This window comes from Hemitrygon akajei, chromosome 12 (assembly GCF_048418815.1).
Source record: "Hemitrygon akajei chromosome 12, sHemAka1.3, whole genome shotgun sequence".
Lineage (NCBI taxonomy): Eukaryota > Metazoa > Chordata > Chondrichthyes > Myliobatiformes > Dasyatidae > Hemitrygon > Hemitrygon akajei.
The window spans coordinates 72938158-72954504 of NC_133135.1; the positions used below are offsets into that span (position 1 = coordinate 72938158).

At 37.3% G+C, this 16347-nt stretch overlaps 1 protein-coding gene across 1 annotated transcript in view; it reads left to right on the forward strand.

Moving 5' to 3' along the window:
- The window catches only part of aspm (assembly factor for spindle microtubules), a 56575-nt gene extending 40513 nt beyond the window's left edge, over window positions 1–16062 (forward strand). Inside the window, exons 19-29 of the mRNA XM_073063508.1 lie at window positions 473–622; window positions 1734–1900; window positions 2973–3132; window positions 3830–4039; window positions 5163–5312; window positions 7132–7323; window positions 7584–7776; window positions 9869–10023; window positions 13871–14047; window positions 15332–15504; window positions 15629–16062. Of these exons, the coding sequence (XP_072919609.1) occupies window positions 473–622; window positions 1734–1900; window positions 2973–3132; window positions 3830–4039; window positions 5163–5312; window positions 7132–7323; window positions 7584–7776; window positions 9869–10023; window positions 13871–14047; window positions 15332–15504; window positions 15629–15731 (1830 nt within the window). The 3' untranslated portion in view covers window positions 15732–16062. The remainder of the gene's footprint in view (window positions 1–472; window positions 623–1733; window positions 1901–2972; window positions 3133–3829; window positions 4040–5162; window positions 5313–7131; window positions 7324–7583; window positions 7777–9868; window positions 10024–13870; window positions 14048–15331; window positions 15505–15628) is intronic.
- The last annotated feature ends 285 nt before the right edge of the window (window positions 16063–16347 follow it).

The window sequence follows — 16347 nt, forward strand, 5'->3', positions numbered from 1 at the left end:
TAAAACACCAATATTGTAGCACACTTGTGACTTCAGTGTCAGACTAACAGGTAATTAAATATTCCTGTTAATACCCAAAAACATTTTGATCTTACATAAATGACACAGTATGATAAATTTTCCAATGTACCCAATGAATTGAAAGATTGTGAGCACCAGCAACCATGAGCTAAAAGCTGCCGCACACATCACTGAGCGAGCTAGATGCTGAAACGTTGGGATTTCTGATGAGCCGGTCAGCGGGTTATTAGAGCTTTACTGCATTATTGCGCAAAGTGGGCAAAAAGGGCAATTTTGTCCAATTAATTCAGTTTTCTTTCCTGACTCGTCTTGCCTGCACACATTCGCACATCAAATGCTAATCAAGTAGGGAGAAGATCTGGCACTGGAGGCACGTGCAAATTTAAGAGCAATATTTCAATTATCTCTGCAAAGTCTGTTTTTATTTTTAAGTAGTTTACTTTACTTGCAGGCTTGTTATCGTGGAAAGAAACAAAGACAAGCATTCCTACTCTACAAAGAATCTGCACTTGTGATACAACAACACTACAGAGCTTATTGTCAAAGAAGGATTGAACAAGAAAAGTACTTTAAAATGAAACATGCTGCTGTCACAATACAGGTATTTTCTTTGATTCCATACTGGTTACCTGTTGATTAAGTTATGCTACTCCAGTTGTTCCTTTAAAAAATTGAAGATCCTTCATTGATAAGTTTGCCTGTTTTAATATCTGCTGACCAAAGCTTATTTCTAATGGTTATTTATCTCTTCCCTTTCAGGCAAATTCGAGGAGTTATTAATTAACTATGTTTATAATATGTACTATTTCAGTTTAGAAGGCTTCACATGTATTTTTGGGCTTTCAAAAGTTAATTTGTTTCTGGGATGCTTTTTAATGTTTTAACTATTGATTGTTAAATATTTCTAGAGTAAATGGCTTTTTCTTCCTTTTAAAGACTGATTCCAACTTAGTCAATTCAAAAGCTCTCTTCCTGAACTTCATCCCCCAAACAACTCTGGAAAGCCCTTTCTTTACAATACGCACTGATTTTTAAAAATAGTCATAGAATGATAAGGCCTTACTGCGTGATTTTTTGGTATTGCTATGACCTGGCCATGAACCTGTGCTCTAACAATAATTTCTTTGTTCTTCCACATCCTTCCAACCAACTTGTTTACTATGTACCTGAAATTGAAATGTGATGCACTGACCATTTGCAGCCTCTCCATAACTTTAGTAGATTTTTGGTAATTGAACCTGCCATCAATATTGTGTTTATCTTTAAATGCTTTATTTGCGATTTTACGTTTCTTTTAATCCTGCACTTCATACTGAGCTCTACACTTCACATAGATGTCTTCAGAATTGTTTTCTGATTATGTAAAATCCTTTGTATGGTAGTTTGGTGTTCTGCATCCATTAGAAGTATTGTAATTTGAAACACATTGATTTGAGTGGTCTGTCAATCCTGTGTTACTTCACTTTCTGCCTCATTGTGTCCTTTTTATGCTGTCAACATTGACATCGAAGAATTTCATTTTAAATTTTATTATTTGCTTTCCTGTATTGGTTTCAATCTACTCTCAATCTTAACTAGAACGATTTTCTAATGTTAATGTGCTACTTCAGTGGTTGAAATGCATTTTTCTTTTTCTTTAAAATCTGGACTTTCTCATTGACTTTCACACCTGTTGCTAGTAAAATTTATCTTGTATATTAATCTTATTTTAGACTTCATTCCGCCGATACCAAGAAAGACAAGTAATCAGAAAAACAAAAGCTGCACAAAAAATTCAGGCTTGGTTCAAGGGGCAAGTGGTACATCGTCGGTATAAGGCTTTTCTTGCTTCAGTTATATTCATCCAAAGGCACTTCAGAGCAAAACAAGATAGATCCAGGTAACATTTCAATAACAAAGGTTTTGTGGTTTTCTTCAATATTTTTCTCCCATATGTGCAAACAAGTTTCCATAGGTTAATAATTCTGAGACAATAAAGATTTCTCTTCCCAAAAATGCTGCAATTTTTAAACTCTTTTCACTAACTGACTGAAATATTCTGTTTCCCGTTTTTTAAACAAGTATATTTCACTCTTTAGTAGCAAGAAATAAGTGGTCTTGGTTGGTGTGCATCCCTGCAAAACTTGAGTTCCTCGATTCAAGGAAAAGTAATTTACTGCTTTTTGTTTTTTAATAATGTATGCAGGCTTATTTAAGTATATGCAGTGATATCACCCAGTCATAGAGTTTAGGATATTTTTTTTTTTAAAAACACACTCTTCATACAATTCATATTCTACTGTAAGCACAATCACATGTGTTCTTTGTCATCTAACTATGTATAGATATCAGTAGCTTTTAACCAACCAAAACTAAGCAAGGCCTCCTTCCCTACTCTGTATCCAGTCATTGCAAAACATCCATTGGGTTCAATAAGTCAGTTAGTTGTATCCTTTGATGTGTACTCAACAGGCTTATTAATTTGATTGAAAAAAAAATATGCTTCTAAAACTAGCCCTGGATTCCTACGGAGGTGAGTTGTTTGAGGATCCAGCCTCTGGTCTTTTTTGTATAGAAAACATTACATGTGAAGCCAGTGGATCAGTTAAGTACCTCCTTTGTTATCTCCATCAGGTTGTTCTTACTTGCACTCCAGAAATTGCTCGTGCAGTTAAAGAGTCTGATATGACCTGTTTAGTAGGATGACATTTGTTTTGTTACAATACAACCTGCTTTACCATCTGCACCAGCATTTAATGAATAATACCCGTACACTGGCAAATTTCCAGGAACTAAAGGCAAGTTGTGTTAGAGTGTGAGGAAGGGGGAAGAGTCTATAAGCAACCGCTGGAAAATAATGTGGTTGATGGTTTGAGTAATATCCTTTAGATGAAATTGTCCTTAAATAGTAAGTACTCTGAATGTGAAGTGTATTTTGATTAAGTTAGTATCCTTATTTTTCATGGTTGTAGGTTTCTAAAGATCCAGGTTGCCACAATTGTTATTCAGCGCAGATGGAGAATGGCTATTGAAGCAAGGAAACTGGAGCATACCAATCGTAGAAGAGCCATGGGAGCTATCAAAATCCAGGCCTTTTGGAAAGGATTTAAAGTCAGAAAACAAATGACGAAGGTAACCTTTTTTTTTTGAAAGTGAATTGGTCCCTCTTGAAATCTGGTGAAATAAATAGAAAATACAGGAAAGGAGGTCAGGCAGCACCCGGTAAAAATGAAACAGAAAACTATCAAGTTGCTCAGTAGTTGTAGAATGCACAGGTAAATATGTTGATTTAGATGGTAATTATGGACTTAAAATTCAGAATGATCTGAAGATAAGATGCTAGTGTCATCATTGTAGCTCTACTATCACACCCAACACCGCGTGCATGGATGGTCTGAGGTGAGGATACTGTACATTTGTATAAGGCATTCTTCTGTACATAGTGGAACCCCAGCCATTTGAATGGTTTACCAATTGGAATTCAAAAACGAGTGGCTTGTTTTTGGATGTTGATAATCTGTTTTGGTCCTTGTCCCTTTTTGTCTTAAAGTCACTTGTTGAGTTTCCTGACTTCTACCCCGTCTCAGTCTTTTCCTGTATCTTTTCTCAGCTCCCCCCTCCACCTTTGAATGGTAAATTTCTAACTTTGTCTGGTTCAAGTGAAGCACATGTCAACTGTTTCCCTCACCCAATAATTTAATTTCTTTAAATAATCTAGGTTTGCTTGCAAAGCTGACTTGCAACATTTCTACAGCTTAATTAGTTAGTACAAATAGTACTGCCAAATGAATGTACTTCCAGCACTTATAATCTTTTATTGGAATTGCAGAAACATGAAGCAGCTTCTCGTATTCAACTTGCATTTAGAGCTTACACCCAAAGAGAGAAGTTCCTTCAGCAAAGGAGAGCTGCAGTGCTTATACAGAGACAATACCGGGCATGGCATCTCGCTAAAGTTGAAAGCCTGAAATATAATAAAACTAGGAAGTCTGTAATTCATTTGCAATCTCTTTGTCGTGGATGGTTGGTTCGTAAAAAGGTATGATTATAATCTCTGAAATGGATGCTTTAATGCACACAAAATGCTGGAGGAACTCAGTAGGTCAGGCAACGTGTCTTGAATGTTTATTGGAACCAATTTCGATGAAATTTGGTTCCTGCAAAACCCATGTTATTTTTTTTTTCTACCTCATGTCAGTGAGGTGTCTTATAAAGAGCATGAGAGTTTGACGATTTGGGACCGTAATTTTTTCTGATCACTCTAATGCAGGAAAGCATCCCGAGGCACTGAAAAGTGTTTTATCAAACATTTATTTGAGCCATGAAGAGATAATAAATCAGAATTCAAAAACAGCAGTGATTAATGTCAGTGAGCATCTTTAGAGGAGAATAGAGCAATTTGAAGAGGAAATTTCAAAGAGTAAACACCTGACAACTGAAGTTTAAATGACAATGACAGAATAAAATTGAACCATAGTTTAAAGAGATACAGTGTGGATCAGCAAGCATTAGGGTGGTGTGTAGACAAGATAGCAGAATATTTAATGAACTTGTATAGACTTTAGAATAAGGAATGCTAGCTTGGATTTTGTTGGAGTAGATAATTTAGAGCTAAGGAAATCCATGGATGAGGACTTTGTACTAAATGAGCTGAGATTAAAGTTTGTGCAGTTGGCTCATGCAAATCATTTGGAGATGAGGAGAAGTATATTAAATGAAAAGTAAACCAATGGCTGGATTTGATTTCACAGCACTAATGAAAGAATCTGTCAAGTCTGATAGCAAAATTACAAACTTAGTTGTCTGCCTTCAGAGCTACTAGGAATAGAGTAATTGTATATGACCATTGCCACTGCCCTGGACATGGGGATCAAAGAGTGTTTTTTAAAAGAGAATAGCGTGTTTGATACCTAGCAATAAAATTAGGAAAAGGAAAAGCTGGCACCACATTTTAAGAAGTTTGGAAAAATCTAATATTTTGTTGTATAAATATGTTAATGATGTATCAGGTTTTTCAAAACTGTAACTAGTCCTTCATTTAGAGTTCAGATCTGAAAATGTGATTTTTTTTTGTCATGCCATTTGTATGGAATGCCATGAAACTGTACCTTACTGTTGTAATGCGACATTAACTCTTTTCTGCTATTTTGATTTTCACATAGCTTGCTGAGAAAAAACGGTCAGAAAGGAACCTTCGTTTTGCTGCTGCGGCCTATCACAATCTCTGTGCTGTTAAGATTCAGAAAGCATACTGGGGCTACTTGGCTCTTAAACATGCAAAAGAGAAGATCAATTCAGTCATTTATATCCAGGTAATAAATAACGGAAATTGGGAACTTCATTTGGCTGTTCAAAATTTTGAAAATGTTTCCCTTAAAACCTAAAATTTAACACATTAATAGAATAACTAATCTGGTTGTTGTTGTATGATAAGGGGCTATTGATATTAAAATATTCTCTAAATGTTGATTGGAGGAGCGAATATACTATTTGCTTTAAAAGATTTTTAACAATTTTAATCAGTACTGAAAAACAAAACTTTCATAAAGACATAATGTCTCAACAAATGTTCAAAAGAAGATAAAACCTGATGAATTCCTCCTAAGTCACTGCAATAATTGTGGCAGCCTACCACCCACAGCAAAAATATAAAATAGGAAATTGCTGGACAATGGAAAAATCTGTCCTGATGCATGACCAGATAATATTGGTCAGGATATTTGAATTGCCAAACAAGTGCAGGAATATCAATCCCTGGTTCTGCTCCATTCTCTGCATTTGATGTATTGAAATCCCCATTCAGACAAATTTTTACCCCCCAAGTCTTTTATTTTTGACTTACTGGAGCCTTTTTTTAACATAATTGAGAGATGAAACTACCAGCATTCTCAGAACTTCTGCCTAAGATTGGAGCACAAATTGTGCTTGAAACCCATAATCGATTGACTTGTGGTTGTTTGGCTACATGAGACTATGTAAGTTCTGATGAAATGAGTATTTTATGTGATATTTTGCCATTCTTTGATCCATGCAAGTTGATAGCTACATAATTTTCAAACTTAGGTGTATCATTTCCATTGGTGACTAAATGTGCAAATGTGAAATGGAGTCTGTCAGAACAGAAAATGTCATTGGCTTTAAAAATAAAAGCTAGTCTGTAGTTCATTGGCATTTTTGGGGCTGTTTAGTATTGTCCACTGTAGACTTGTGAAACTGCCACCTGTGATGACACACTCCAAACTGCTGTCAGTGTTTTTTTTTCTTATTACCTAGAGTTAGCACTTGTCATAATCAATATTCTAGGCTTTTTTTTTACTAACTTTGGTGTCCCAACAAAATTCATAGTTGAACCAAAAACTTTTGAGTATTTCCTTGCAGATATAATTATTTTACATGGAGACACAGAGTATACAAATGCTGGAATCTGCAGCAGATTGTTTGTTATTGATGTCTTTCATCCTATGCCCATACCAGGACCACGGACGTTGTCTGTCCTAGTGAAGCATCCAGCATTCGTCATCTTACTTTCAGAGAGCACATGTTTACCACTGCGCCAAAGTTGAAAGCTCATAAGTTGTCTTTCTTGGCAGCAGTGTAAATCTGTACCATACAGAAAAATTCTAAGAACAAGGACTTCACAGATCTGCACCTTAGTCATTTGGGCAAGTTTATTATTTGTGCACGCCTATTCTGTGAATTTGGCTGATTCACATATTCACGTATCAAGTTCATCGAGGGAAGTGCTGTCTGCACCAAGATAGTAAAATGTGTTGTTTTCAGAGAAGTGTGATCACAGGCTCAATCCTGACCTCTGGTGATGACTGTATGCAGTTTGTATTTTCTTCCTGTGACTGCTTCAGGGATCAGGTGCTCTGCTTTCTGCCCCTTGTATCCCAAAGGTGTGCCAGTTGGTATGTTAATTGGCCCCTGTGTGTGTGGGTGAGAGATATAATTTAGGGTGGGGGGGGAAGAAATTAGATTGAAGGTCAGCATGGACTTGGTGGGCCAAAGCACCCATTTCTGTGTTATGATTCTCTGACCCTGAAGTCTTGTGTGGTGTTTGTCAGTTTTTCTTTCTGGTCCATTTGTCCTTTAAAGGGTGGTTCATTTATTATAAATCCTCCATTATAGAGATGGTTCCGGACTTGTCTTCAACGCAGAAGATATCTTTATGAACGTGGAAAGATCATTGCTGCACAACGAATTGTGAAAGCCTGGTACATGCGACGACACAAAGCTGCTGTTGTCATTCAGGAGTCTGTAAGGAAGTTTCTTTATAAAATCCGGAGTAAGAAAATTCACAATGGAATTATCAAAATACAGGTTGGTTGTTGATGTTTTTTGAGAATTCTTGACGTTTCACATATTTTAAACGAAAAATGTATATTTAATATTTTTGCATTGAATTTGCAAAGTTGTTTCAAATACCAATTGAATATTATTTACCAATAGTTGCTGTATTCAAATATGTAGTGCACAAAATATTAGTTACACTTTTTTAGTGTTCCTGGTGGATATTAGATGTTTATTATAATTATGCACCCATTTGTTTAAGAAAATGTCGATATTGTCTAATTTTACAGGCTTTGTGGAAAGGATATTGGTTGCGTAAGAAAATCAGGAATCCTCAAATCATTGCTATCAGACACCGTATACAACGGGCTAATAAGAACAGCTACGAGGATCAGAAATTGTGCAACAGAACAGCTGTAGCTGTAGATTACATTCTTAAATATAAGCACTTCTCCTATATTCTTGCAGCATTACAGCACTTAGGTTTGTATATTTCTGTTATCCACAATCTTTATAAATTTTAATAATTAAACAATTTCCAAGAACATTTAAAGTTCAACATGCCTTCATAAAGATTTGCTTCTTATTCACAATGTTTTCCCATGTACGATTCGGTTCAAACACATTTCTAGCTCTGACTCCTCTTACTCTTGCGTAGTTATTTTCAAACCTTCAGTAACGCATCTTAACCCTCCTAATTATCGTCGCTACATCTGAAGCATTATCTGCTATTAAGTAAATGCAACTTGTTTCAGCTTTCGTACTGAAGAATTATAAAATCATTTTCTCAGTTGCCCTGCTGTGATTTAAATCTGCTCATTAAGCCTCTAGATAACAAGAGAACAGAATCATTGTGATTTTACCTCTGATATTTGTGGGATTGAAATGTGCTTATATGGAGTCCATTTCTGTGTTCAAATGAAGCTAATAAATTGATTATCTTTATGCTTCGGTCCTTATTTTTGGCCTTTATGCTTCTATCCTTATTTTTATTTCACCTTATTTGCTGGATGAGATATTTAGCTAATCATAATTATGCAAGCATATTTATAATCTACTTTGGATGAAAATCTCAATTGCAAGAATATAAACTGTTCATTATTCTTTACTGTGTCTTTTTGTTCCTTTATCTTCCAAAAAAAACTAGAAGTCAGAGTTTCAAACCAATTTTGAATTTTAGATTATTTTGTAAGTACCATTTTTAGCAGTTCAGACAGATTTGTTATGCTAGTTTGTTTTCATTACCATTATCTGTACTTCAATATTCAATTACTCCATTTTGTTTTAGTCCGATTGCTCCAAGCCTTTTTTTAAAAAAAGTGAATTTCCCAGTGCTCTCTATGCTGAACTCTACAGATACTACTGCATTTCTTGCTTCCAATTCAGATCTAAGATCTTTGCAAGCTCTCTTTAATGTTGTGGCCACTTTTCTGTAATGTTCTGATCTCTTTGATCTGACTCATGTTCTATCAAGGTAGTGGTAGTAGTCAAAATTGTCAAAAGCAATCACTATTTATTGATCTATAGCAGGTTAATCTCCTTGATCAGTTTCCAAATGCAGAGCATTCCAGTTAATTGGGACCCATACACTTCGTCCAGCTGCCCCAATTAGCCGAAATTTCATAGAAATAGTTAAAAAGGTATTAAAAAGAACTACCATTTAACTGTGACAAATTATGTATTTAAATGAAATACAGAGCAAATTGAAAAACTGCCAATACTATATAACTGTATTGGTTCCTGACAGTCATCGACAGGAATTTATCCAGTGTATGCTGCTATGTTAGTTTGATTGACTGTAAATCAACAAAAGTCAGTGCAGACAATGGACTGCCTTCATACAAAGTCTTTGCTTGCAGCCTCCAAATCTTCACTTTCGTTGCAACATTCAGCGTGATTGTAGATACCTTCAAATTATCATAGTTTCTAACTTGCTGAAGTGGTTTCATTTTCACTTCTGGCTGTTGCTTGCATCTCCAAGCTTGAATGTTTGAAACCACTGTGAGCAAAGCAATTCTGAATTGTCTTACTTCTTGCCAAATGTTAGTGATAAAAGGCACTGTAGATGACGCTATTTAAAAACTGTTCGGCCACAATCCCCTGTCCCAATTAGCGGAATAATGATCCTAATAAACAAAAGGAATCCTGGCTATTTTTTCACTTAAAGTTTATTCTTTAAGCAGGGTCACAAATGTAGGCAAGTAGCTGCTGGAATTAACCAATGGCCCAGTTAATCGCAATCCACCATACATTTGTAGTTCATCCTACTTACATAATGCTTTGTTTCTCATTTTCAGTATTTCCCCACTCACCATAAAAGTGTACCCTCTAGAATTTGAACTCAAAGTATTGTGTGGGGTCCAATACCTAGAACTTGGAAGTTGGAAGATGCATAAGAAAGGAATCTAATGAAACAAATAGACTTTTTTTTTCTCAAGTCCATGTTGATGTTCTGCTAAGTTTAAAAATAATATCAAATGGAAATTAATTAAAGTTGCTTATTCTTTAAAAAAAATATTTCTGCTACTTCGTGTCTTAAAAATTTTGACTGGTTTTACCATTAATTTTATTTTAGAAGTTGCCACTAGGCTATCTGCTATTTGTTGTGAAAATCTTGCTCAAAGTGGAGCAACACCTATTATTTTCACTTTGATCAGAAGTTGTAACCGCAGTGTGCCTTGTATGGATGTCATTAAAAGTGCAATTCAAGTTCTCCTCAATCTTTCTAAGGTACTGTACGAAGTCTTCCACAATTGCTGGTTAAAGTACTTTTATCTGTTTCTCACAGGCAGTTTGATTCTTTATGCAATTGATCTTTATAATTTGACATCGGTATAAAATTTTTCTTTTGGTAATGCCTATTTATATGGCAGATTCACAATGCTGGAGGAACTCAGCAGGCCAGGCAGCATCTATGGATGCAAGTTCCTCCAGCATTTTGTGTGTATTGCTTGGATTTCCTGCATCTGCAGATTTTCTCTTGTTTTATGTGGCATATCGTTGGCTTTATCAGAACAATATGTTAGAAACTTTGCCTAGTTCATTAAATCTTTAAAATCTTAACTGAATTTAGAATGGCTTTATTGACATCTAAGTGCTTGATGTAAGTTCTGTAGCCTGTGTTAGTTTTATGGATGTGAAGGAGTATATTTAACTTGCATATTAACTGCACCTTTGGATACACTAATATTTTTAACTGTCCCATGTACTGAAATTATTTAACTGTCAGACAGGCAGTCAAGTGCCTTGTTTTTGTTTACCTATTTCTTAAATTGACCTATATTAATTAATGTACTCAGGGGAAATGCTAAAATAAGAATTCTTAATTAGTTCATTTAGTTCAACATTTTAATTATCATGTTTGGTGTATAGAGTTATTAGTTTTATCAATCTTTTCAATTAGTCTACAGTAACTTGGACATGTAAGGCAAGAAAATTTTGAGTGTTAGAAAACTGAGTGAAGCATATTTCCATTTGTAATAAATCAGGCATTCTACACTTGTACTTCCATTATCCCGTAATACTTGTATTCTTTCCACCCAAGTATTACCAAAAAAAAATCTTTCCACTGAGTATATTTGAACTACATCTGCATCTTTCACCTCCCGTATGAAGTCAATTCATGGCCGGACAATTCATTTAGCGAAATAAAGCCTTAGTGTTCCTGATGAAGGGTCTCGGCCCGAAACGTCGACAGTGCTTCTCCCTATAGATGCTGCCTGGCCTGCTGTGTTCCACCAGCATTTTGTGTGTGTTGTTGTTTGAATTTCCAGCATCTGCAGATTTTCTCGTGTTTGCTCTTAGTGTTCCTATCATTATTATGAAACTTAGGGATTTTCACTTCTGTAATGAGAGTGGTTTAAGTATGATTGTTTTAATATCCTTGCATTAATATTTTCAACTGTAATTGATTTTAAATCTAATTATTAATTTCTTTGTATTTCAGCTACTTTAATTTCCTTTATGTTCTAATATTTAGCATTTGCAATTTACTTCCTGATTTCTGTCTGTGAATTCCTACTGTGGTTAGTTGCTTAAAGAGCAAACACAAGGAAATCTGCAAGTGCTGGAAATTCAAACAACACGCACAAAATGCTGGTGGAACACAGCAGGCCAGGCAGCATCTATAAGGAGAAGCACTGTCGACATTTCGGGCCGAGACCCTTCGTCAGGACTAACTGAAAGGAGAGATACTAAGAGATTTGGAAGTAGTGGGGGGACGGGGAATGCAAAATGATAGGAGAAGACCGGAGGGGGTGGGATGAAACTAAGAGCTGGAAAGGTGATTGACGAAAGTGATACAGTGATACAGAGCTGCAGAAGGGACCATGGACATCCAGTCCCTATATACCTCCATCCCCCACCGGGATGGTCTCAAAGCTCTTCACTTCTTTTTGGATTCCAGACCTAACCAATTCCCCTCTACCACCACTCTCCTTCATCTAGCGGAATTAGTTCTTACTCTCAATAATTTCTCCTTTGGCTCCTCCCACTTCCTCCAAACCAAGGGCGTAGCCATGGGCACCCGTATGGGTCCCAGTTATGCCTGCCTTTTTGTTTGCTTTGTGGAACAGTCCATGTTCCAAGTCTATACAGGTATCCGTCCCCCTCTTTTCCTTCGCTACATCAGTGACTGCATTGGCACTGCCTCCTGCACGCATGCTGAGCTCGTTGACTTCATTCACTTTGCCTCTAACTTTCACCCTGCCCTCAAGTTTACCTGGTCCATTTCCAACACCTCCCTCCCTTTTCTTGATCTTTCTGTCTCCATCTCTGGAAATGGCTTATCTACTGATATCTACTATAAGCCTACAGATTCTCACAGCTACCTGGACTATTCCTCTTCCCATCCTGTCTCTTGCAAAAATGCTATCCCCTTCTCACAATTCCTCCGTCTCTGCTGCATCTGCTCTCAGGATGAGGCTTTTCATTCCAGGACGAAGGAGATGTCTTCCTTTTTTAAACAAAGGGAGTTCCCTTCTTCCACTATCAACTCTGCTCTCAAATGCATCTCTCCCATTTCCCGCACATCTGCCCTCATCCCATCCGCCCGCGACCCCACTCGGGATAGGGTTCCCCTTGTCCTCCCCTACCACCCCACCAGCCTCCAGGTCCAACGTATAATTCTCCGTAACTTCCGCCACCTCCAACGGGATCCCACTACCCAGCATATCTTTCCCTCTCCCCCCCCTTTCTGCCTTCCGCAGGGATCGCTCCCTACACGACTCCCTTGTCCACTCGTCCCCCCCATCCCTTCCCACCGATCTCCCTCCTGGCATTTATCGTAAACGGAACAAGTGCTACACCTGCCCTTACACTTCCTCCCTCACCACCATTCAGGGCCCCAGACAGTCCTTCCAGGTGAGGCGACACTTCACCTGTGAGTCGGCTAGTGTGGTATACTGCATCCGGTGCTCCCGGTGTGGCCTTTTATATATTGGTGAGACCCGACGCAGAGTGGGAGACCGTTCCGCTGAACACCTGCGTTCAGTCCGCCAGAGAAAACAGTATCTCCCAATGGCCACACATTTTAATTCCATGTCCCATTCCCATTCTGATATGTCTATCTATGGCCTCCTCTATTGTCAAAATGAATCCAAACTCAGGTTGGAGGAACAACACCTTATATACCGGCTGGGTAGCCTCCAACCTGATGGCATGAACATTGACTTCTCTAATTTCTGTTAATGCCCCTCCTCCCCTTCTTACCCCATCCCTGACATATTTAGTTGTTTTGTTTTTTTTCCTCTCTCTTTGCCCATCACTCTGCCTGTTCTCCATCTCCCTCTGGTGCTTCTTCTCCCCCCCCCCCCCCCCCCCCTTCTTTCTCCCGAGGCCTCCCATCCCATGATCCTTTCCCTTCTCCAGCACTGTATCACTTTCGCCAATCACCTTTCCAGCTCTTAGTTTCATCCCACCCCCTCCGGTCTTCTCCTATCATTTCCTTTTTCCCCTCCTCCCACTACTTTCAAATCTCTTAGTATCGCTCCTTTCAGTTATCCTGACGAAGGGTCTCAGCCGGAAACGTCGACAGTGCTTCTTATAGATGCTGCCTGGCCTGCTGTGTTCCACCAGCATTTTGTGTGTGTGGTTAGTTGCTTAGCCAGCTTGGCAAACAACTTCTGGGCTCTAGGGATCCCTTGGAACTTGCACTAGGTTGCAACAAACCTCATGTCACACCATCTTGGGAAGATGTCTGTTTCAAGATCAGTGGGAAGTCTTGAACACAAGTTGATGTGTTTACCATTTTTTTGTTTAGTTGTACTCCCATCAACTGTAGTTTGCCTTATTTCTAGGAGAAGGTGAGCCATCTTAACAGGGTGTGTTAGCATTTATTACACCCTTTTTGCGACTTGCAAATGTGTTTTCTGAGATCCATTATATCATCACATAATCTGCTCTTTTCTCTTTCATGCAAGTATAAACATTTTTCAGAAAAAATTTATGATTGTTGTTGTGAAGTATATTGTAGTCAATCAAATTTGTTAAGTGGTTGATTGTTCTCAGTTTTCCTTCTGTTTGGATGATAGATTTTCAATCTTTAATTTTAATTATGAATATTTTTTATGATCTTCAGTATGAAAAGACAGCCTCAGTGGTTTATGAAGTGGAGAATTCCATTGATACCTTGCTTGAGCTATTGTATACATATAGAGGGAAAGCTGGTGATAAGACGTCTGACAAATGTGGCAGTATTTTTTCAAAAGTTTGCTGTTTACTGGCAATTCTGTCGCAAGACTCAAAGAATGCTTTTGTAAGTATATGTGTTCATGTTTTTAATTTTAATTTTTTAAACTTTTCTGTTAGGTACTGTATGGCCTTTTTATATTCCAGTATAAATAAGATGTTTATGTTACCAATTGGTTTCCCACTTTTGACAGATACCTAAACAAGCACGATAGGCAATTGTATCCAAAGAATAGGCTGTAAGTGAACATTTGTTGACCATGGTGAATGTCCATTTCTTCTGTTTTTGTCCTTATTTTTCCATGTTGAATGCAGTAATGTCTGGACATGGAGCCAGTTAAACTTCAGTACATTCAATAACTAATCCTGCATGTGGGCAGTCCTCGGCAGGCTAGTCTACCTCAAGGTGCACAATCCAAGCAGATGTTGTTTTTGCTTAATATTAGAGTTAAACATTGTCAATTATCTTCTTCCACACTACTGAACTTTTTTTTTGACCTAACATTGAAGTTAAGTTGAGGCATTCTTGCTTTACATGGTTGTGAGCTTCATTGTCATGGCAAATCACCCATAGAAAACTTAAAGGTAGCTTTCATTCTGCTTATCGGCAACGTTTTCCTAAAAAAACTTCCTTGGCAACGCTGGGAGTAAATTTTGTCTTCAAGTTAATATTTCATTGTGTTTCACTGAACTTGCGATGAACTGGTGGTCAAAAAAGGCTATAGCACAAGTGGCAAGGTTCCTGTTTGGATATAAGTTTCAGAATGCAATCTAGAAAACAAATGTTCTGGGTCTGTGAGGACACTGAGATCCAAGAATTTGTTTTTTGTCCAAAATCATTGGCTTAGTGCCGGAAATCTTGGCATGTTTATGGTTAATCATAAAAGATTGTTGCAGATAGTTATCACAATTTTGGATGGTGTTGATTTATGTCCTTGGTCTTCACATGCTCCTTACGATGCATTGGAAGGATATTTCCAATGGTTGAAAGAAATATTTTTGCCTGACATTATCGAGATGGGTATCGCATCATGGCAGATCTTGAACTGGTGGAAAAAATGTTTTTTTTTATAGCAACTAGATGAAGAACTTGGTTGTCACATCTAAAATGATTTCATAACACATATAATACCTCACTTTACTCTCAGAATGCAGTGTAAGAGAATAACAATTCTGTCTGCTGTCTTTTGATTTTGTTGAAAAAGTAGAAGTAGCAAAGAATAAACTTGTTGATAATTACAAGGTCAGGATTAATTTCTGCTTATTTCTTTTTCCCCAGTAGTCCCACCAAAACAATGGAAAATATTATTTGATAAATGTAACATTATGTAACGGCAGTTTTTGCTTCCAGGAGGTCCGTAGCTTGCCAAAAGCAGTAGATCGAATCAGAAATGTTTATAAACTGACAGCGAGGAAACATAAAATGGATGCAGACCGAATAAATGTTAAACAACGGATGCAAACTCCTCTCAATGGTAGTTTATATATTCCAGCCACTCCAGTGCGAACAAGAGCAGTTTCTAAGTAAGAATCCATTTATTCTCTTTGCATTTGTTCATTGCTGGCATTCCCCTACCTTGCCCATTCCAGTTTCCTTTAATTCGTCCTGTAGGACATGGCTAAACTTATATACTTCTCTGTTTCACAGATTAAAACCAGACTGGGTCTTGAGGAGAGACAACGTGAAAGAAGTTGTGGATCCTTTAAAAGCAATTCAGTTGGTCATGGATACGCTTGGAATTTCTCTTTAAGATCTTAAATAGGGGAAAAAGTTGATTTTAATGCTAGATATATTGATATAAATGTTTGCAAAAAAACTTCAACTTTTCCAACTTGTACTGCTTGTATATTTGCCAAAGTTGGAGAAATATAGTTCGGTTGTGTAAGCAACCTTCGTATGCATGACACTCATGGTGAAATGTTATTGTCCATCTTCAGTCTGAAAACAATGAGGATGGAGTTATTCCAATAAATTGTTTGTAAGTTAACAAAATTTGTTAATACTTTTTGTACAGTTTGCAATGCTTGCCTTTTATTGTCTCAAAGAAAATAAATATTGCAATATTACATCCAGTACTATAATTAGGTACGTCTTGTACTGTTGTTTTTTTTTTTCTGGCTGTATGAATATATTGTGGTTAATAGTTTAAAGTAGAGATGTAAAACTGACCACGGGGGCTCCTTACAGATAATCACCCAAGTCTCCACTGAACTTCAATACAGTTAGTAAAAATGTGCTCTGTAGTTTTGTTTTATTTAGACAGAGAGCACAGTAATGGGCTCTTCTGTCCCAACAAGCCTGTACCGCCCAATTTCACCACATTAATCTACTAACCTAAACATCTTTGGAATGTGGGTGGAAACCAG